Source organism: Helobdella robusta (assembly GCF_000326865.2).
Source record: "Helobdella robusta unplaced genomic scaffold HELROscaffold_4, whole genome shotgun sequence".
Taxonomy (NCBI): domain Eukaryota; kingdom Metazoa; phylum Annelida; class Clitellata; order Rhynchobdellida; family Glossiphoniidae; genus Helobdella; species Helobdella robusta.
Window position 1 is genome coordinate 3,339,490 of NW_008704902.1, and position 22,822 is coordinate 3,362,311.

Below are 22,822 nucleotides of genomic sequence, written 5' to 3' on the forward strand. Positions count from 1 at the left end.
CTGATTGATATCAGTAGCTACATGTAGTAATCAGAAGTTACGTTTTCATTTGTTGAAATATGAAATAAAAATTAATCTTGTATTCCTCTGACTGAATGAAATGATCCGCAATTCTTTGGGGCTGATGTTATTAACCGAAGGTGAAAATTTTAAATTAGTCGTTTATTTTTTTTTATAATTATAATTGTTCATTATTGTTAGTTTAGATTGATCTGGTCACAACATTTTACACTTTAATTTGTTTATTTTTAATAAATAAATATTAATTTAATTATTTCTCCAAATACTTCAATAAGTTTAGTTTCGTAAAGTGATAATTATTTATTTATTTATCGTTATCCAGTAAAAGAAAAAACATTTGTTGAGCAAAGAGTAACAATTTTTTGCATGAATTTTTTAGTTCTGATACACACATTTTGAGTTAAAACGTTTTTTGAACGAGATTAAACTATTTCTAATATTTTTATAACATATTTTATACATTAAAAAAATGAACTATAATAATTGCATGGCGGCAAGCGGGAGACTGGCTTGCTGCTGGAGTGATGGGCAGCTACCAGGGCGGAAAATATTGAATGTTATGGGGCACACCTAAACAGATTTTCGAAATAATTGAATCAAAGAACATCAAATCGAAAAATATAGTAGGTTTAATTCTGAGGATTTATGTCTTTAAGAACTGGAGCGCAAACTGGCTGGTGATTTTTTTTTATATAAAAAATTCGTAAAAGTCATTCCGGAAAGACGCCAGCGCGATATTGCACGCACAAATGAAAATCTCAGCCTGGTGTGGTCCTGCATAGCATGAAAAGTGGTCTGGACAACAACACATTCGTGACAATCAACGTCGGGGTGGGCGGATTTTTTTCAAAAGAGGATTGGAGTTGGTTTTGCTCTCTTCCCTAATATAAATACTATCGACATCTAATTAAAATGCTAATAAAAATATTTTGTTGACTAATTTTTTACTTTTGTCTTTAAAAAACTGAATATTTTATTATTTTAATACAGATGGATCATCATGCTATCGCGCCATCCAAATCCGCGCCGTCAACATCCAATGTCTTTGATATAGGTTAATTCATGAATCATTTTGTTTTGTGCATGGTCTTTGTGTTCTTTGGTTCTTTGGCAGGTTTACCCGAGTTGTGATGGAAGTACCATGTCACCCACTGAAATGCAGCAACCTGGTTCGATTGCAAAGGGATCCAACACATTTTTACAATGCGATCATTTGCATGACTGCTTATGTAGACCGCACTTTCCTTTATCATTAGTTAAATTGCGTTGCTGACCTTTGCTAAATAAAATATATAAAATAAGTTGTTATCAATTAATTAATTGATTGATTGATTGAATTAGTTGATGGTTTGATTGATCGATTGGTTGGTTGATTAAATGGTTGATTGATATACTGATTGATTGATTGATTGAATGATTGATTGATTGAATGAATGATTGATTGATTGATTGATTGACTGACTGACTGACTGACTGACTGACTGACTGACTGACTGACTGACTGACTGACTGACTGACTGACTGACTGACTGACTGACTGACTGACTGACTGACTGACTGACTGACTGACTGACTGATTGATTGATTGATTAATTGATCGATTGATTGATTGCTCTGATTGATTGCTCTGATTGATTGCTCTGATTGATTGCTCTGATTGATTGCACTGATTGATTGCTCTAATTGATTTTTTGAATGGTTGAATGGCTGAATTGAGTCACAAGTTACGAAACTGAGTCGCGCAAATGTGTATAATATTATTGTACAACAAACGTTTGATCGAAATGCTATCAAATATTCAATGAATGTGTAATAGGGCGACAGCAGACATACATGTATTAGAGTGATTAGCAAGTATGGCAACTTGCGAAAGAATGCTACTTTTTAAATTTTACATCAAAAGTAAATTTGAAAAATAGTACCGGATAAATTTTCAAATTTATTTTGCCTAGTCGGTGGCGAGAATTCAAATAATAATTCAAATAATAATTCATACAAAGTAATCATTCATACAAACGCTGATTATAGATTACATTACGTACGTGAACGCGCATGAACAGAAAACAAAAGAATAAGCGTAGAAACCAAACAAAAACCCCTCAATAAATAAAACCTTCGAATTGCAAGACTGACCTGAACAACATGAATGTGCTTTATTCAAATATATGGACTAACTGTTATTAAATATGTTTGCTGAAATTAATATTAATAGTTTTTTTCTATCGGATATAAAATTTAATGTGACAGATATTTGTATGAAATTCAACACTTGTTGCACTACATAGGCGCAACGTTGTATGCAACCTGTCACAGAGTTTGCCCTGAACGGCATGCGAACAAAGGCAGCACGTAATAATCAGTGGAAGAGGAGAATGCATATCATACATTAAAACTAATTAAATCCGGAAAATTTAAATATTTGCCTAAATGAACAATGTTACTACTTGTTACTATTGTGCCATTGACTTGATGGCTTAGTGGTTAAGGTCGCCTGGTGCTTTTCCGCAGTTCGTACAATGATCGGGTTTGATTATGAGAAAAAGATCCCGGCCTATCATATGCTTATTCATACACGCTGTTTGTGTGTTGTTGATCCCTCTGGACCTAGGAAGACTCATAATCGTGTTATTACTTTTGAGACTCAACAAATAATGGTTAACCAAATTTCATTCAGACTATCGTAAAACATTTTTGAGACTTGCCATTCAAATTTAGTTGGGTGCATGTCAATAAAACTAAAGTTCAAAGGAGTTGCTTGCAAGTCTAACTTAACGCAATGGAATCATTTCTATCAGTTTGAATTTTTTTTTTGTTTCTATTCGAAAACATTTTTTTTGTAAAAGCCCAATGGGCGGTTTTACCTCCTGCCCGCTCCCAATTCCATATTTTGATTTTATCTTGTGAATATTTTGTTGGATGTAAATTTATGAAACCAAATTGTTAAATTTTCTAAACAATTCAAATTAACACGCACAAACACACACGCACACAATCTCACACACGCACACAATCTGGATTAGTCTACCGATGGTGACGTCACGAATGTTCGAGATAAACATCTATGACTTCAAAAAATTGGAAAACTCATTTGTTTACAGTGAAAAAACGAACTTGAGTCTATTATATTGCTTCACGTCATTTCACTTTAATTTCTCCGTTCGCTGTTTTTCTGTTTATTGGATAGAGCTTGTAAGGAAAGTTTTATTATAACGGACGCTTTATAAGTGACTGATAATAATATATTTGAAATATATATATGTGCACATATGTATGTGTGTGTGTGGTGTATGTGTGTGTGCGCGCGTTGTAATGCTCTGCCACACCCCGTCTGGAGCCCTTGTCTAAAATTTTTTGAACACAAAGAAAATATTTTACCTGTTAAACATGCATTGAAGTGTTTCAAGCGTTAAAGTGCATCCCGTTGGTGAACGATATGTCGTACAGTTTTGTGTCGTCTTTCAAGCGTACAAAAACCTTAAGAAGGTTATATAGATATATTTCTAATATATAATTATTGGATTAAATTGACTGAAATTGTCTGAAATTGACTTGTAAATTATAATAGTTGTTATTGTAATGTAAGATTTAAACATTGTGGTCCAAGATTTGCCTAGTAATTTTAGTTTTTTGTTTCTCTTTCATGTGATTCTTTATAGCGCCAGTTTGTACGTGCATCGTCAGTCTTCTCGATAGCTTAGTCGTTGTCATACCAATATATTCGGACATTTATTATACCAATATTACATTTGAACGAATGTAATATATTCGATATTATCGATTCTGGCTTACTAGTGCAGTTGTTTTTCATCACGAGAGATTACGTTTTTTGGTTGGAGTATTATTAGTAGAAACGGTTGTATTAAACTATAATACGAATATATTACTCAGTTCTTTGGTTTGGTTGGATATAAAAATCGTATATAATAAGTAACATCTTCAATATATATATATATATATTTTATTTGTGGAAATATTAATATTATTATATACCTATATAACTTTTTGTCATGTAATAAAAATGCAATTTCATAATCATCACTTTTACGATCGTAATCGACGCGCTGAGGATCACTTAATCCGCATGAATGTTGGTGAAGATGTTATTTTCAAGAGTTTTTATTGCAGTTAGTTAGTATTGCGTCAGATTTTATTTTCATCGTGTTTACGGTGGCGTAGTGAATTATTACATTTGCATGTAAAAAACGAGAGGTGAAAGATAAAGCGAGCTAACACAATAAGACCAATTTAGTTCGGTAACTTATATGCTCACGTATATAAATATATAAAGAACGTGCTCACACACATATATATATTTTTATAACTACATTTCTTTTGTTTCTTCATCGTCAGCGGAAAATATTATACAAAAGATAAAAAACTGTATCTTGCAAGTTTTTTTTGTCCCAATTGGTGATATTCTGTGACTGTCTGATTAGCTAATTATTTTCGAATATATATTTCATCCGAAATAAATATGGTTTATAAACTCGTTGGCTATTTATCGTTTACTACTGTTTTTCTATGTTTGTTTCTAACTATTTCTTTTCTAAAATGACTTTAAAACTTCTTCACTTATTTGAGTTATGATTTTGTGCGATACCTACAAACAAAAAAATATTTGTAAAAATTAAAAAAAGTGTTATAATCGCATGACATTTCTAAAAAAAAATTTTTGACCCCGTTTTTTGGAACACTTCGAAAACCACTTCAAATTTAACTTTAAGAAGTATTAAAAATGATATTTTGCAAACATTTTACAAACTTCAAATGTAATGTATTTCAGCTTGATAATTTAATCAAGTGTTCTGTCTTTTTGTATATTTGTCGCTAGAATTTTATTGTTCTGCTGCACGATAGCTTCTATTGTCTTCATCTATTTTGTTTCAGTCATTCAAATAGATGTTTTCATTATGTAAGGGCCTGAAAAGTATGACTCACAAAAACATTGCTTTCACAATTTTAGGTATATGTTTAAGTTTGATCCTTTTAAATTCAAAAACACCAGAAGTCTAGTCAAATAGGCAAGGTATTGGGACATCAGATCTTCACAGAGGTTTTTTCATTATATAATGTTATGATTTTTTTTAAATAAGGTAAAATATGATTATATAACGTTACTTTATAGATGATAATTATAGCACAAAGGTTTGATCGGAAAACAATATTATTAACAGCTTTTCTAAAAATATTCAAGCTCTAACAGCAAGTTTCGGCACAGTGATTTTAAACCTGTAGGTTGATTTGCTGATCGTTCGTCAAAAGTTTTTTTTGATAGAAATGTCTGCTGTACAGTACACGTATAAACGTTGCTGTGTGCACCTAGATATGCAACGGCTGCGGAAACTTATAATTTAGGACGGAATTAAATTGTTTTAAAGCACCAAGATTTTTCGGGCGTTGCAATGATTAGACTGGAATGCCTAACAGTCATTTCAGTCATATGTAAATATACATGTACGTGTGTATGTATATAAGTATGTATGTATGTATATGTACGTGCTACATTTATCACACTGCATTGTTCTTATCGCGCGTTGCCAGACATTCTGAAAGAGAGTCAAGTTAAATAAACGATTAATCAGATTTGATCTGGTTGAATTGGAGCAGGATTAATTGATGGCAATGCAATTTGATATGAAACTTTCAATCTATCAGCAGCATTTTAAAACAGTTTTAAACATTTTTGCGTCGAGTAGTGTGACTATAAATAACAATAAATAATAATAAACATCTTAAAAATTGTGTACGCCTGTTATGTTATTATTGAGTCTTGAAATAACCAATTGAATGAAAACTGTGACGACAACCCACGGAACAAAATAAAGTTTCATCTAAAAAATGTAATTAACAAGAAGATCAATTAGCTAAACTTGCCCCGTCGTTTGGAAACAACTACTCTTGCTTATCGTGGCAACAAAAGTATTAATGAGTCATGCAATATCACTTCTTGCACCGCTCGTCGTCGATGGATGCTACTAGAGTCACCTGGTTACATAAACGTTATACTAATATCAAGGAAAGCAACCACAATAGCGTGTAATAACAAGATCTACCAAACTTGAAAAATGAACACGCAAGCTCGCGCAACAGATTTCACACCTACATTTGTTAGTGTGGTAAAATGTTTATTATTAATTTTAGCGAAATAAAAATGGTTCCAATTAGTACAAGTACTATTTACAATTGGTCCTACTTGTATCAAATCAGTTTCTGTTTTCAAATCGTGAACATTCTTTAGCCTATTGTCATAAAATTTGAATTAAAAAGATTTGCTTGTGTCTGATTGAATAAATTGATTGACCTTGTTTGTTGAGCATTTCGGCCAATGTACTTCAGTTTTAACAGACTTATTATTTTTAGGCGAACCATCTCGTGAACGAACAAATTTTCTTGAACATAAGTGCATACATAACGTATATACATTGCACACACTCAGCACTCCACATGGAAGCCTAAAAATTGCAAGTCATACACTAAGTTGCATTAGTTTTCGTAAATGTGGCTCTGTGCAAATTATAACAAAGGTAATAATTATGATTTATTAACGTCCGAGAGGATTTCAATTTTACCTAGTACTACATTATTTTAATCTAAGTCATCGAATATACATGTAAATAATACAAATAAAATAGAAGCACTGCAAATTGAGGAACATAACGATGTTGAGTTTAGACACAGACACAGCCAACTCATATATGTAGAGAATGGCTCATTAAATTTGAGTAGTTATGTTAGAACTGTCATGCCGTAGTACTGACTAGGCTAAATGATGACAAGATAGGTCCGTGCTTTTGTAAATCCACTGATTACTAGTCGCATTCTGACATTGTGTCAGTTGCTCTGCATGTATATGTGGTTAATTGTCATTAATATTGCATCGCCCAATGACGACTTTTTGCATGAAGTTTACGAGTATCTTCATTTTCCTCTTGGTGTTTTCGTTTCATTTAATGAGACAAATACGTCAACTTTCACGATCGCCGTCGTTTGCTGCTCGTTAGTCCTTCTCTCGCTTTTGCATATTTTTTCACAAGGTATCGTCTTATGTGTTACTAATTTGAATTACAGATGTTATATATATATATATATATATATATATATATATATATATATATATATATATATATATATATATATATATGACTAAATAAGTTTGTTAATATCCGATTTATAACGGTTATATATGATTTGTTCATTTAATAACACAAGTTGTCTTTGGTTGATTTTGATGATCACACTTATGATGCTAATTAACTTGGCGTCCACTTTCAGCTTTTCAACAAAGCCAATTGAAACAACATGCAAACCTTTTTCAGTCAACGTGTCAAAAAGTCTGCAGCATGAAAATAAGATCAAAAGATGAGGTGTTGCAAACAAACCAATTTCTTTCACGTAGAATGATAACTTTAACATGAAAATTCGCGTTTAGTGTAAATTGAGTTTTGTGTCAGTTCCATATTAGTATTTTTAAATTAATGTTTTCATGTAATCATCATCATGTATGAGAAAGTCATGATATAATTGTTTCATTCTGCTAAAATGGCGCTCGATTTTCATTGGTTGATATGGCTGCAGAAGGCGGAGCTTGTGACTCATTTAAAAGTTTTGTCATGGACAGAGGGCTAATAATCATTTGGCATCGTATACATTTCATATACACATTAGTGCATTACATTCAAATGCTTTCTTGAGAAGTATCTATACTAATCCGAGAATGCATAAAAGCACCAAGATTGAACACTGTTTTGTTTCATCTTAATAACTTTTCAATTGTCTGTTGAAAACATTAGTTATTTCAAATGTTTTCTTCGTATTTCTGCAAAAACTACAAATGTCATTTGAGAATGACATTTCTTGAGTATTACCTCTATTCGTTACCTCAATATCAAATCGATAACAACAAGAAATCATGTTTTGAATTATTTTCATTCAATGGTCTCCAAGCTACGAGGAAAGTCATCGGTATTTATTAAAAACGTAAAAATAAATATTAAATAGTTTTTGATTGATCATTATCGTTAATTTCTCGCATGAAATTAATTAAAGTGTTTGCGTTTGTTTATAAGTTTGACGAACTTGAGCATACATGTGTGGTGCGGTTCACGAAAATTTTTATGCAATAGAAAATTATTTTAATTTAATTTTTTATTTGAAGAATTTGACGGCAATACTGTTCTGTGCCGTGTTTGCGGGGACCGTGCCAGCGGATTCCACTACGGGGTGCATGCTTGTGAGGGATGTAAGGTTAAACATTTGCAGATATATTTTGCAGGTTCTAGCCATTTAAAATTTTTACGTTTATTGCCACGCAAAATTAATTTGAGGTATATGCTTGAAAAACACAAGGGTTTCTTCAGAAGAAGCATCCAACAGAAAATACAATATCGTCCTTGCCTGAAGAACCAGCATTGTCTTATAACAAGAGTTAACAGAAACAGATGCCAATATTGCAGGTCAGTAGTTTCAACACATTTTTAAACCTCTTTGGTAAATGATTTTGTCTTAGTTCGGTTCAACACGCAAGTTGTTCCAGATGAGTGGAATTTTCTTGTTTAATATCAACCTAATTTTGTAATCTTTCCACATTTATCAGGTTAAAAAAATGTATATCGATCGGGATGTCGAGAGATGGTAGGTGTAACTTCAGTTTTTTTAAATTGAAAAGTAATGTAAGATAATTTCCTTTGTAGCTGTAAGGTTTGGAAGAGTTCCGAAACGGGAAAAAGCCAAGATATTAGAGCAGATGCATAAAGTTAATTTGCAGTGCAGGGAAATGTCTACAACTGACACTATTCTATCTGATGGTAAAGAATTCAGACGATTGATCGTTGAAGCACACGAACAGACTTGTCGTTTCACCAAAGAAAAATTGTCAAAATTTATTGAAGATTCAAGATCGAAAGCCTATTTTGTTAACTGCTCGTCACTTATGGTTAGTATTGGTCTATTAAAAAAATTTGATGTTTGTTTCTAACGTAGAACAATATAAAGTTTTTAATTTTCTAAATTAAAAATTTACCGTGTCAATTCATTAACAGATACGTTTTGCTTTTTATTTGCAGTCTATTTTCTTTTTTGATGAAAAATAGATCACCTCAATAAATGCTTTATTATTTATTAACGAATTCAAATCACCTTATGTTCTCAACTTTTTGTTAAAATGTTTATTAGGCTTGTCCTCTGAACCCTAACCCAGAATTTGAACATTCGACAGCTGATCGTTGGAATCAATATTCAAATGGATTCATGCCCGCTATACACAACGTTGTTACTTTTGCTAAACTTATTCCTGGCTTCTCTTCGCTTTCTCAGTCTGATCAAGTAAGTTCCGAATATATGAAACAACATTTAAGCCCTATTTTAAACAAATTCATATACATTTATACCCCTTGTTCAATTAAAATCATTGTGACCATCTATTCTTTACCGACAATAATTTTGAGAAACATTTATAATGTACGCTTAGAATGATATCATTGCAGTTTATTTATATAGTATTAATCAATAAATTTTGTGTGTTATACAATCATAATACATTTTTTCCTTGAATAATAGAGTTTTTCTTAGTTGTCCTTGTAGATTGAAAGTGTAATAATAGTTACTGACATAATTAGTTACTCTGACAATTCAATGAATAGACATAATTAGTTACTCTGACAATTCAATGAATAGAAATATTTTGGTGGCATTAGCTTAATTAGACAGATATTTAAAATAAATAGCTTTTTCGAGAAAAGTTAAATCAAATGTTTTCCAAAAGGTTTTTAGAATTGCAAATACAGGATAACTGTTTTATTTCAGATAGTTTTACTAAAAGCAGGAACGTTTGAGCTTCTCCTTCTACAACTCTCCAGTCTTTTTGAATCCAAATCGGACCTCATGTATTTTGTAAATGGCAAGATATTCAAGAGGAGTTCGCTGTCTGTTAGTTTATCAATTTATTTGTTTCAAGTTTTTTCATTTTGTTTCATTGCAACTACAGTTTCAGAAATATTTAAAAAAAAATCAATGTATTAGCAAGTTAAAAATCTACAATTTTAAATATTGCGTAAATGAGTCTTAACTCGTAAATTGAGATGGTTGCATGCGGATGAAAATATTTCTTAAAAATTGATAAACATAGAAAGGATACAAAATTGAAACAGGAAAAGTATATTTTTTTTATATTTGTATATATCTTATTTAAAATAATAAACCAAAGTAAGAAAAAAACAATAAACAGAGAAAAATGTTTTTTCAATGTCGTAGGTTGCCGAAAAACAAGCTAAAACGCCTAAAAATAAATCAAACAAGCTACAGAAATGGAATAAAAAAAACCATATTCTTATCAGTATGGTATGGCTGCTAGTGAACCGAAAACGGCATTTTTAATGTCATCGCTCAAGCGTTAGGGAAATGATCAAAACAACATATCTTGTTTTAAATCACAAACAGGGCGAAATGTGTAGGTTAGGTTTGGCTGACAAATGTGTGTATGTGCTGTAGCTCTTATTGTTTTCACTGAAATGGTATGAGCCAAAAGAGTTATTAATTTTTTTTATATCAGTTGAACAACTGATATCTGAGATCAGTTGTTTAAACTATTAAGTTTACATACATTTTCAATTGGGCACATATATGCATACACATTTCCATAAAGCTTGATAACTTGTTGTGCAATGACATTGCAATAACTTGACGCTTCGGTAAATTTTTGAACAGTCAATCACAGGGTCAGGGTACCTTTTGGACTCAATTTTTGATTTTGCTGAAAGATTGTGTTCGTTAGAATTAACCGATGCTCATATGGCACTATTCTCCGCTTATATTCTTCTGTCTCATGGTGAGAAATTAATTTTTTTTATGAATATTTCAAAATTAAAATTTTTGTTTTTTTCTTCGGAAAATCATGTTTAGTTTTTATGATTAAAGAAAGATCTAATTTTCGTTGTAAATTTTTTCTCAGTCCACGAGTTTATAGTTTTTCTTTATTATTGATCATCTAATCTTTATCAGTATTTTTAATTGTTAAATAAAATGCAACTTCAACTAAAAAAATGTTATATATTTGATTATCATTGCAAATACATTAATACCAAATGATGAACATTATGAGGTACCGTTTTAAATTTATATGTTTTGGAAAGTGTAAATTCACTATATTAACTTGCATTTAGTCTCGCTTTTTGGTAAACCGCACAGTTTAATTACCTCAATTCGAACGTTAATTATAGAATTATTTCTCAAAATCTTCATTTTTAACTTCTGATAACACTTTTTAACTGCGTTTGAAAGTAAGCCGTTTTTAAAATGAAATAGTTTGTTGAAAATTGATAAAAAAAATTGATCAAAACTGCTGCAGATAGGCCTGGTCTTAACAATGTTGGTCTTGTGGAACAGGTTCAATTGTCAGTTGGTCAATTGTTGAAAAGTGAACTGAACAGCACTTACTTATTTGATAAATTGTTATCAATAATACCTGAAATGAGATTACTCAATACCGTTCACTCTGAAAAGCTGCTCGGTTTGAAAATGTTTACAATTTTCTCTTTAAATATATAATATAAAACTTTTTCTGGTGATGCAAAACCCAAACACGCAATTATTCAGGCCTCCCCGTGCCTTCAACATGTTCTCATTATTCAGCATCGCCTACATCGCGCCTGTCACCTGTCTCAACTATTTCATCGATAATGTCGCATACGACATCAGTGCCTAAATTGTCGGCTATAGAACAATCGAAAATATTTTGGTCGCAGCAACAACATCATATTATTCAACAACAACAATTATATTTGCAACAACAACAGCTTGAGATGGCGCAGCATCATCTGCAAACAACAAATGCACCATCCGTTTTATCTTCTTATTGCAAAAATCAACCAGATTCGAAATACCAGCAAGAAAAGAAAAATGATGACAGTGATTATCTTTCAACATTAAACAAAAACTGTAGCGATAATATGTACGTTTTAAACGTTATTTATTATACCAATTCAGTTATTTTATGATTTGATGTTGTAACAAATTACTACAGAAATTCAATGCCAAAACTTGAGTCTATTCCAGAGCGTAAGAAAGATAATTTTTATGGCGAACACAGAACTGATTTTATATCAGTTCATGACAAATCAGAGACTTTTCAAAACCTGATCATCAATGGATACCATGAAAACAACCCATCAACACACCAGGTCGTTTTGTCGACATCATTAGGAACATTTCATAGAACCTCATTAGCTCCATGGTCAACTGAGAACAGATTCGTAAATAACACTGTAAATATGAATGAATCTAGTTCTACTTCTTTATTGACAACATACTTAGCATCATCGTCTCCGATGAAAATGTCAGCATGTAAACGTTCAAGTGATCAGAAACTTGCAACAAATCAGCAGTCCGTGGATGATGATCGAGCTGCAAAATTTCTTCGTACGAATACTCCTGTTAAAACGAATCAACTCAAACTTAAAAAACAAAAAGTTATATATTTTTTTAATAACTTCATCTTAAATATATCTTTTATGAAAATTTTAAGTTTCATTAAAGTTGAAATTTGAAAAAGTCTGATTTAGTCTTTTTTGAACTTATTTCAAAATTTGTTTACAATTAATTTTTATAAATAATTTTAAGTTTAAATTAAATTTTTCATGTATAGTGGAGTTCGGAAGTGGTGCTGGATAATTTGGATTCAACATTAGACAATGAACATCTAACACAAACACCAACGACAGCATCATTAATCGAAGTTCCATGTAAACAACCACCTCAGTCCAGTCATCAAAGCAGCACTTTTCCAACAACTACCTCATTAATGGTTCTGCTTAATTCACTTTCTTCTAAAATAGAAAACCAGTCACCAATGCGCACTTTAACGCCAGACATCAAACCTCGTATTTCTTCACACGCGAAATCTCACGAAGAATTTGATACAGGAAGACGTTATATCAAAAAAGAAGTCGAAGAATTAAATGAGGAACACTCGAATGCGGACTGCAGCCATTTGCCAAACTTTCAGACACATTCGAGATTTCTAAATAAGACTGAAACCGAGACTGACGATAGGACAGATGATCAGCAAACTTCTCTGATTTTGGAACCGACAGACATGACCACAAATCAGATCAAAACAGCTACAAGCCAATATTTACCATATGTTACATATTCTCCTATTGTTTTGCAGCCTTATTGGCAAACAGCCAACAAATATTTGGGCGGCAAAGCCAGTAATTTAAGTAGATTGCAGGACAATATTAATTATGTTTCTTCTGCATTTTCTTTTCTTCCTAATTTAAACTGGGTTAACTCTCCTTTTGTTAGATCTCCGTTGTTCTTGCCTGTTAATGAATGTGCCTCATCATCCACCGCGGTTACAAAAAATTCGGATTTAGAAAACTGAAAAATCCAAAACACTCTCAAATATATTTCATCTCAATAGTAAATATTAATTGCTTTTTCAAAACAAGTTTGTCAAAATTAATAAGTTTAATTAGACAGAATATAGATTAAAAGATTAAAAAAAGATTGTTTCAATTTTTATATTATATTTTTTGTTAAACTAAGTTTTCATCTACCTGCTGGCCTGAGTTATCTTAGAAACTGTTCAGACCAAAACAACTAACTAACACTTGTACATAAACAATAAAAAATTTATTTTTTTAAAATTTTCATCGGACATTTTAGGGCATTAGATTAATTTTATTTTATTATTATTGCTATTATTATTAAAATGATTTACAACCGCGAATTTGTTTAGTTCATAAAGTTTAAAAAATACTATAAAAATGTCATTTTTAAAATTTGGTTGAAATGTTGACAATTTTTTTTACCTATTCCAAATCACTATTAAAATTGTAATTGATGTTGAAAAATTTTAGTTAATCCTTAATGAACCTGATGAAATCTTTTAAAAATTTGTTTCTAAACATGCATTTGAAACATCAGTTTTATTTATATTTATGGTATGAATGACTTTTTGGAGATTTTGTTTTCAGCATCTGGTATTTAGTATAGATGGACATATCAACATCTCATGATAATACTAAACCGTTTTTTATCAAAAATTTTTGTTTGTTTGACTTTCAACGACGTACCGGTGAAATTTGTATTCAAAATTTTATCATTTTATTATTTTGTTCAATTTGTTAAAGTACATTAATAAGCAAAACATCTTTTTGTGTTTATATATATATATATATATATATATATATATATATATATATATATATATAAAATGAAGTGTATATATGTATATATTGCGATATTATTAAAATTCAACAATATTAAAATTCAACAATTTATTATGACTAATGATAGTCATTGTTTTCATATAAATATTGTTAAGTAGATAATCTGGTATTTGATAAAATTTTAAATTTTCTTTCATTATGATTTTACTGAGCAGCATGCAGGTTTCTGAGCCAGTATTTTAATTGTTAAAATGGTGATTTAATATATTTTTGAGTGCAAATGTTATTGAACTGTAAATTTTAATGTGTTTTTCTTCTTTTATTAAATTCCAACTTTACATTTCAAAATTAAAAAACAAAACAAAATAAATTTTAGTAAATTAATCTGCATTTTTATTGCTTTTTTCTTCTGGCATAATTTTCATTTATTTTCTTTGGGAAGTCTATCAATTCTAGTGAAGTTGAATGTAACGTGTAGTTAAAATTTTAATAATAAATGTTGTTTTCAGAAAGTGTTTTTATGTTGTACCTTCATCATAATTTTTGGTGTTAAAATTTTGGGTAATAATCCTGATAACAGTAAAATGTACACACACACACACACACACACACACACACACACTTATTTTACCAAAAATTATGAAAAAAATTACGTTTGAGCTTTTTCTAGTTCGTCACATATGATCCACTTCTTATACCTTTTTGCCACATCATAAGCTGTTTCTTCATTTAATGTTTTTAAATTTACATCTGCTCCTTTATTCAGTAAAACTTTTAAGCAATCTAATTGAGACCACATAGCACTGTAGTGCAAAGCAGTATAACCTAGCAAACAATTTTTCCTTTATCTGTTTATTAATTTTTTTAACATTTTACAAAAAATTTCAAATGTTTTCCAATTCAAACCATTTTCGTTTGCTGAGTTAACGTTAACTCCCTTATCAAGCAATTCAATGGCAAAACCTGCTTGTCCTTCAATGCAGGCACAATGCAAAGGATATCGTCCTCCAGCTTTTGCAGGTTTGTCCAGCAACGTTGATACCCCGGGGTTTTGTTCCAGAATTTGATTAAACACCACAATGTTTCCAGTTCTGGAACAATGAAAAATCATATCAACTATTTCGCATAAATCTCTTTCTGAAAGAGAATTTATTTCAAAATTTGATTCTTGTTTCTGTTTGTTGTCAACTAATTTCTGTAAAAGTTACAAAACAGTTTAGAGCTTTTCAAACTAAACTTAATCTAATTTTAACAGATTTTCATCCAACCAATACTCTAGTTTTAATATTAACTTATTCATACTTTTTTCGAGGACATGATGGTTGCTATGGAAACGTTTTTTAATTCAAAAAATATTTTAAAAGTAGATTCCTTGCTAACTTAGAAAATATTAGCCTGGTTTTATTGTTCTTTTTGACACCATGGAATCATTTGAGACACATATATATGCGTTATGATATTTATAACTTAGAATGTATGTGAATTTTTTGCTTCAACTGACCTTGCGGTTTGAGATTTGGTGCAGTTTGTTTCCAAATGGAATGATTTTGAATCTCATTCGCACACACAAGACATTTTGTAGACTTTTCTAAAGCTTTCATTACATCGGACAGATCCATTCATCTTGTTTATGTTGTTTTATTACGATGTCCGTGATATAAGTCATGTATTATTTCTTTGCAACCTTTCATGTTGATAACAATGTTTTTATTTCGCTAGAACTAGACCCGGATCTACTTTTGTTGATGATGCTTTTTCCCAGGCTCAATAGTACTGCTCATTATATATATATATATATATATATATATATATATATATATATATATATATATATATATATATATATTATTGATGTTGACATTTTTAATTCGTCAAAGCTCATTTTTGCCAGATGATACCGTAATTTTGAGGCAAAATACCATGGATATATATATATATATATATATATATATATATATATATATATATATTCGATTGTTAGATTACGTCGGTTTCAACGAACAAGATCGCGAGCAGCAACTGCTCCATCTCTCTTTCCAATATATATATATATATATATATATATATATATATATATATTATATCCATGCAAAATACTAGTAGTTTGATTTTAATCAACACTTCAATGACTTTTTGCAGCGTTTTTATGAGAGGTGTTCAGCAAGCAAACTCAAGATAAACAGCTCCAAATGATAGTTACTCATTTTATTTAGATTCAAAATACAACAACATTAAATTATTCGAATAAATTTGAGTAAATTTTTGGGTGTTTACCTTGTAACCAATTTATCATGGATTGAGCATATTAATTATATTTCATACCAAATTTAAACAAAACCGGAACATTTTGCACAAGCTGAAACAAATAGCCCACTTAAATAAAATTTGTATACTATACTTTGAATACAATTTAGAACCTTCATCCAGCTGTATTTAAATTAGTGTCTGATCGTGACTGTTTGTGAAAATTTATGTGAATCTCATATCAATATTTTGACAGTCTCAAGATAATTTTTTAATAATTTTTTGACTAGTTTTTCTAATTTTCTTATGCTTTTTAAAATTTTTTCAATCTAATTGCTATTTTCTTAAAATTATTTGTAAAGCTGGCAGAATAATTAGGAATAGTTTGTTTTTCAAGTAACGATTTATTGTTTTTATTTTTTTTCAACGTAAATAACAACATTGGAATAATATGCCAGTGTACTTTATGTAAGTACTTTTTTTTACATTTTAGACAGTTTTGGTCGATTAGAAATATTTTCTAAACTAAAATTTTTGAAAATCTCGTAAGTAAATCGATTTTTTCAGGTTTTTTAATTTGCAGAGTTTAAAGTCGTACAATTTTATCCTAACATCTTCCTTTCTCTTACAACAGCATTTCTCTTACTTCTAAAATATTTTTTTACTCCTAATGACAGACATCTTCCCTCTTCTACAAAAACATTTCTTTTAAAACATTGTGATCACGTTCACCCAACTGAAAGATTGAAATGTTTGCTATATCTCATACACCTCATACACACACTTGTGTATATTATGGGTTGTATGTGTTGTGTATGTATAATCTTTGACGGACGAATGGACAAAGTCTTCGCCTGTTTATTTCGTACAATAATAATAGTTATTACAATCAATATGAAATTACTCTTGACTTTTCCACAGCTTTTGATACTCTGAATCAGATTTCTCATGTAATCAACTCAGTCTTTCTTTCATTGCCTGATAGCGCTTCAATATTTTAACAATGAATTGGAAACAGTTTGGTTTATACAACCAATCAAACACACGCACACTCAGCAAGCAGGAAATGTTGTAAAGTGACAGCGTCGAAGTGCTGCTTGAATCTTCGCTGGAAGTAGAACATCTTCACCAACATCCAGGCCACAGGAAACATGAAATTCGAGTTGATCGTACATTTAAAGCCAATAAGTCATCTAAATAAAATAATTCCAAATGAAATAATTCTGTTGTTTTGAATAGCGGTTTCATTTTTACATTGAAATGATTTTGATGTGTAGTTAGATTTTGTTTTTTTTTTAGGGCAGAAAAGTATTTTTTTTCTTAATTTGTTTATAATCATAATAATATACAATAATGTATTTAACAACTAAGTTAGTAAAATTTCAGATCAAAATTCCCTTAAAAAGTTAAATAAAACAGAAGTGCTCGACAAACCAAACTTGAAAAACTGAACATTGATCAGAGAAGTTTGTTAGCAAATGTACGCTATTAAACGTTATCGTTTAAGTTAGCATATTAAGAATTTTCGCGTTTGTTTTTACTGCAAAAAATCAGACTGTTTAACAAAGGAAGCAAATATTCATAAAGAAATGATGTTCGATACGTTGATTACGGTTGTGCATAGATTTATGTGTATAAATATCTGACAACAGGTGGTCACAACAACTTGGTGTTACGCATATATTAGCGTACCTATCTACATTTACACCTACATATATGTATGTGTTCAGCTGTTTTTCTGTTCATTGCTAATAGTTGTTACATACTCTCCGTTTCAATTTAACCATATAATTTACGTTTGCACGCTTCACAAATTTTGGTGTTAGTTTGTCGTTAGATTTCTGTTGTTTAACAGGTTGGTGCTAATTGAATTTTCATATATTTCGCCAAGTATATTATTTGCTCTGTATACTATTATCTAATATTCGTCATTAAACAAAAAAAAATTTATTTATAAGTGTTAAATGCATAAATAAATAAAAGAAATAACTCATTTGTTGTTAAAAATTTTTTACATTTAAAAAATGCAATAACAAAGTTATGAATGGAGAAAATCCGAAGAATTGGGCGAGTTTGAGAACGAGATCGTGCAATGTGTTCCTTCTTGGGCTAATAATATTTTACATGGCTTACGTGCTGCTGGGTGCAATGATATTCATGTTTCTCGAGGAGGAGGAGGACAAGAGAATGGGACGCGAAATGAGGCAACTCTATCAAGAATTTGTAAAGTCTCATTCCTTACATATGAATGGTGAGTCTTTCGACAGAAAATGTATTCGTTTATCGATAAAAATCGTCAATTTAATTTGCTTATATATGAATTAATTTTTTAAAGAAACTGAACTTCAAAAACTTTTCGAGCAAGTTGTAGAAAATTTAAAAAACGGTGACAGCATCCAAGTGCTGTGGTCAAAATCTGATGGTCCTCTAGGGTCAAACTGGAGTTTTGACCAAACATTACTCTTTGCTGTTTCAGTTGTTACTTTAATAGGTTATCTCAAAATATTTTGAATCCTATGTATATAATCTACCCTTGAACTAATATAACTAAATAGGTTACGGCAACATGACACCCAAAACAACATCTGGAAAGATATTCACCGTCGCATTTGCCGTAGTTGGAATTCCGATGACGTTTTTAATTGTTGCTGCTATTGTTCAAAGAATAATTCATTTTTCTTCCAAATTTTATTATTTCGTTAGCGATTTCTGTTTTTCTGGTCATAAAGCGACGGTGTCGTGGTCAATCTATTGTTCAGCATTTTTCTTGACCGTTCTCACCATGTTCTTCATTCTTCCATCTTCCATATTTTATTATTTGGAAACGGATTGGAGTTGGTTTGATTCGTTTTATTTCTGTTTTGTCTCCCTCACTACGATCGGATTTGGTGATTATGTACCAGCCAAGGACTACACGTATCAGTACAAGGAACTTTACACTGTCGGCATTACATGTTTGTATTCTTTTGTATTTTTTTAACATAAAAAGTATTCATGTACTTACCTACGAAAACGTGCACAAAACAACAAGCAACTTTTCATTATTCATTGTAATGTGTTTGCTAGCAGTTAACCGCAAATAGATAGATACAAAAATCAAAACAAATCGAAGTTTATTTAATTGTGGTTATAACGCGGTAAGCATCGTCTTAGATATGTTTAAAATATTAATTGAGAACGAATCAAAATCTGTTCAAAAAAAATATTTGTTTAATAGACGAATAAGATCATTAATTTGTTATTTTAATGTTGTTTAATGATAAATTGGTACTGAAGGCAGAATATGAAGAAGGAATGAGGATTGGTGAAGTGGAAAAGTGTGCTGGCGGAAAATGAAATAATTTAAATATAGTGAAAAAAAGATGGATGGAAGTACACTGGATAATATGCAGAGTAAAAGGCATACATTAAAAAAGTAGTAAGGTATAATGCAGTTTGATGAAGGTCAAAAGGTCAAGAAAAATTTAGTTTGTAGGCTTTTTTGAAGAACGAAAGTGCAAAAGAAGAAGGAATTGTTTGAGGGGAGTGGTCTCTCTATACTACATTGCTTGAAACCATGCTAGAAAAAAATGCAACTTTGGCTTTGCGATTGAAATGCCTATTTAAAAAGTAAACAGGTATTACACAGGATGAAAATTAAAATTGCTTGAATTTCAAACAGACGTTCTTTTTTTAAAAAGTTAAACGATGCTAGCTGGTTAACAGAAACAGATGCCAAGAAGAATTTGTTCCATTATTAAAGAAGGCGATAAAAAAGTGTTGAAGATAAATTGCGAAACAGTATGAAGCCTGACTTGAACGTAAAGATGAGATGCAATACGTATGTGTCCAATTTCGGAGTAGGGGCCAACAGGAACAAAAATAAAGAAAAGTAAATAAACACAAATTGTCGTTTTCATAAAACAGTCTTTTGACTTTTAAAATTAGTAGTGGTTTCACTTTCAAATGATTTTAAAATTGAAGTAACTTTGTTGTGTCGCAAAACACAAGTCTAGTTTCACATCATAATTTACATTAAAGAGATAGTTGTAAAGGCAGAAGATGTTTGATTAGATGAAAAGTTTACTGTCCTTAACATGGTTTGATCAATGTTATATTATTCTGCGCACAATAAAATGAATATTTGTATTTTGAACATTGAGCTGACTAGAAGTTTTGTTTCTCACGTAGTTTACAAATAAATTTTTTTATATGTATAACAACTTGTTTATATTCTAAATTTTTGTCCGATTTCTTCTTTCCGTTTCGGCAAGTTTCTCAGGAAAGGCAGTTATTTACATCGTTTTTGCGTTAGATTCTCTGTGTCAGATAATTCAATTCTTAAATTTATTCACTATGATAAAATGTTGGAGGTAAAATCAACGCCGCATTTTTATATAATAGATACTTTCAATTCAATTTATTTTTTTTCATTAGTTAAAAAACTGCTGACGTCAACTACTTGTGAACTCTCATTCTAGTTCAGAGAATGATCTTGTAATTTACATTTTGTCGATAAATCTATAAATTATAATCGTTCGCATGAAATGATTTGAGACTCATTTTTTCTTTTTTGTTGCTAGCTACTACTTTTAACAAAAGTAACATATAAGTTACTTATTAACATTATAAATCCTACTTTTGATAAGTTTTTTCGTCTTATATATGACCTTTTATTGCATTTTAAAAACAATTTTCAAGTAATTTTCAAACATATAACAATTGTTAATAACATACCAAAATCATTTGTAATTTAGTAGTTAACGCATTCTGATAATCAGACAGTATTTTAATTTCAAAGTCAAGATTTGAACGATAGAAGCATATTTTATGCGATATAAATATTGTTATAACCGCTGGAATGGTAGAATTACGCTATATAATTAATTATTGTTATCTTGTTATATTTGTTATCTTCGCTATTTGTCTTTGATTATAAACCATAAAATCTTTTCATACCGAAGGAGGTTGTAAAAATTTACTTTAGAAGCTATATAAGGGATTGCGGATAGCGAAGTTAGTAGCGAGGTTTGGAACGAAGTCGTAAATGTGATTTATGTAGTTACTTGGATTAATTTAGTGTTTCTATCACTGTTGGCATTCGAATAAAATAAACGTTCAACCGAGTTTGTGTTTGAAGCAGTTGTGTTCATCATTCTGAAATCTTGAACCTAAAAAACAACTTGACAATTGTTCGAAGCTACAACACTGGTGTTGGAAATAGAGGTCAATGAACTTATAACATTGGTGTCGGTAATGACGAGCGTTAAAGGTTACAACACTATGTATTTACATTGTGCACGGTACATGCATTAACAAGCACTATTATATATTTGTAAAAAAAAGAAAATTATTTAGAAAACCCTTGTCAGAATATCATAATTAAACGATTTCATCATACGAACATGAAGCTGATGACAGTTAATGTCAGGCAGCATGTTTATAAATCGTTTTTATCAATTTGTTTTAAGCAAAATAGTCACATCGTTAGTGCCAGGAATTTGTACATGGGTGCTTGAAATTTTTGGAAGACTTTTTATGTTTATCCCACACTGTTACTGCAACTTTTATGTAACATTTTGTAATAAAAAACTTACTCTTATGGTTTGACAAAAAAAAATTATTATTCTTAAGCTGTAATATAGAATTTTCTTTGGATAGTAGTGCGTGTTCCAGCCTCGGCTACACTACTTATTAATCAAAATTCATCTTCTTTCTGCTTATTTTGTGCTACATATTAAAAAGTTTTTGTACAAATGAATGATAACGTGGTACGGTGAAAACTATTTTTATTTTTCAAATTGAAATTTAGTTTACTTACTGACTGGGATAATTTTCTTAATGGCGCTCGTGGAGGAAATATACAAGTCACCCATCGTTCGTTCAGCTATTTCTTTGTTCTCCTACATGGACAACTCAGATAATGAGTTGAAAGTACAAGAATTAAATGAAAATTCGAAAGAACGCAAGTCTTCGGTGTCGGAGCCCTATGAGAATAAAGGCTACCACAGCTTTGATGATCATACGAAGAACCCACTCAAAGACACGTAGCCGTCCATATTCATGTCCAATTAGACGTTATTTTTCAATTTAACACTTTTGAGTTTTCATCACGTTCAATATTTCTTATTTTAAATTAAATACGCTAGCTAAACACTCACTCAACACCTTCTATTTGAAGCACTCGAAATTTTTTAATATTAAAACATAACGAAATGTTTATATAAACAGATATATTTCTTTAAATTTTGTTTCATTAAAAAATAAAATATTTCAAATTATTTTTGTGCAAATCATTAAAATATAAATATTAACAACAAGCTTGCAATAATAAGGCCCTAATTTTAAACTGATGACAAAATTATTTCATTAAATTTCAGCAATGATTTCTCGAAAGTGCGAATGAACCT

The 22,822-nt window shown here is 30.5% G+C and overlaps 3 protein-coding genes across 3 annotated transcripts; 2 read left to right on the forward strand and 1 right to left on the reverse strand.

The window, feature by feature from the left end:
- Nucleotides 1-8,175: 8,175 nt before the first annotated feature.
- Nucleotides 8,176-11,562, forward strand: HELRODRAFT_67463 (hypothetical protein; the record flags this gene model as incomplete). The annotated part of the gene is made up of 8 exons (XM_009024326.1): nucleotides 8,176-8,265; nucleotides 8,368-8,474; nucleotides 8,615-8,652; nucleotides 8,712-8,953; nucleotides 9,193-9,346; nucleotides 9,827-9,945; nucleotides 10,723-10,843; nucleotides 11,363-11,562. Coding segments are annotated over 8 exons (1,071 nt in total), but the record flags the coding sequence as incomplete, so codon positions are not given.
- A 3,315-nt stretch (nucleotides 11,563-14,877) lies between these two features.
- Nucleotides 14,878-15,195, reverse strand: HELRODRAFT_135312 (hypothetical protein; the record flags this gene model as incomplete). Its single annotated transcript, XM_009024616.1, has 2 exons — nucleotides 14,878-15,014; nucleotides 15,096-15,195. Coding segments are annotated over 2 exons (237 nt in total), but the record flags the coding sequence as incomplete, so codon positions are not given.
- A 3,572-nt stretch (nucleotides 15,196-18,767) lies between these two features.
- On the forward strand, nucleotides 18,768-22,463 carry HELRODRAFT_66814 (hypothetical protein; the record flags this gene model as incomplete). Its single annotated transcript, XM_009024227.1, has 3 exons — nucleotides 18,768-18,924; nucleotides 18,989-19,387; nucleotides 22,225-22,463. Coding segments are annotated over 3 exons (795 nt in total), but the record flags the coding sequence as incomplete, so codon positions are not given.
- Nucleotides 22,464-22,822: the final 359 nt, after the last annotated feature.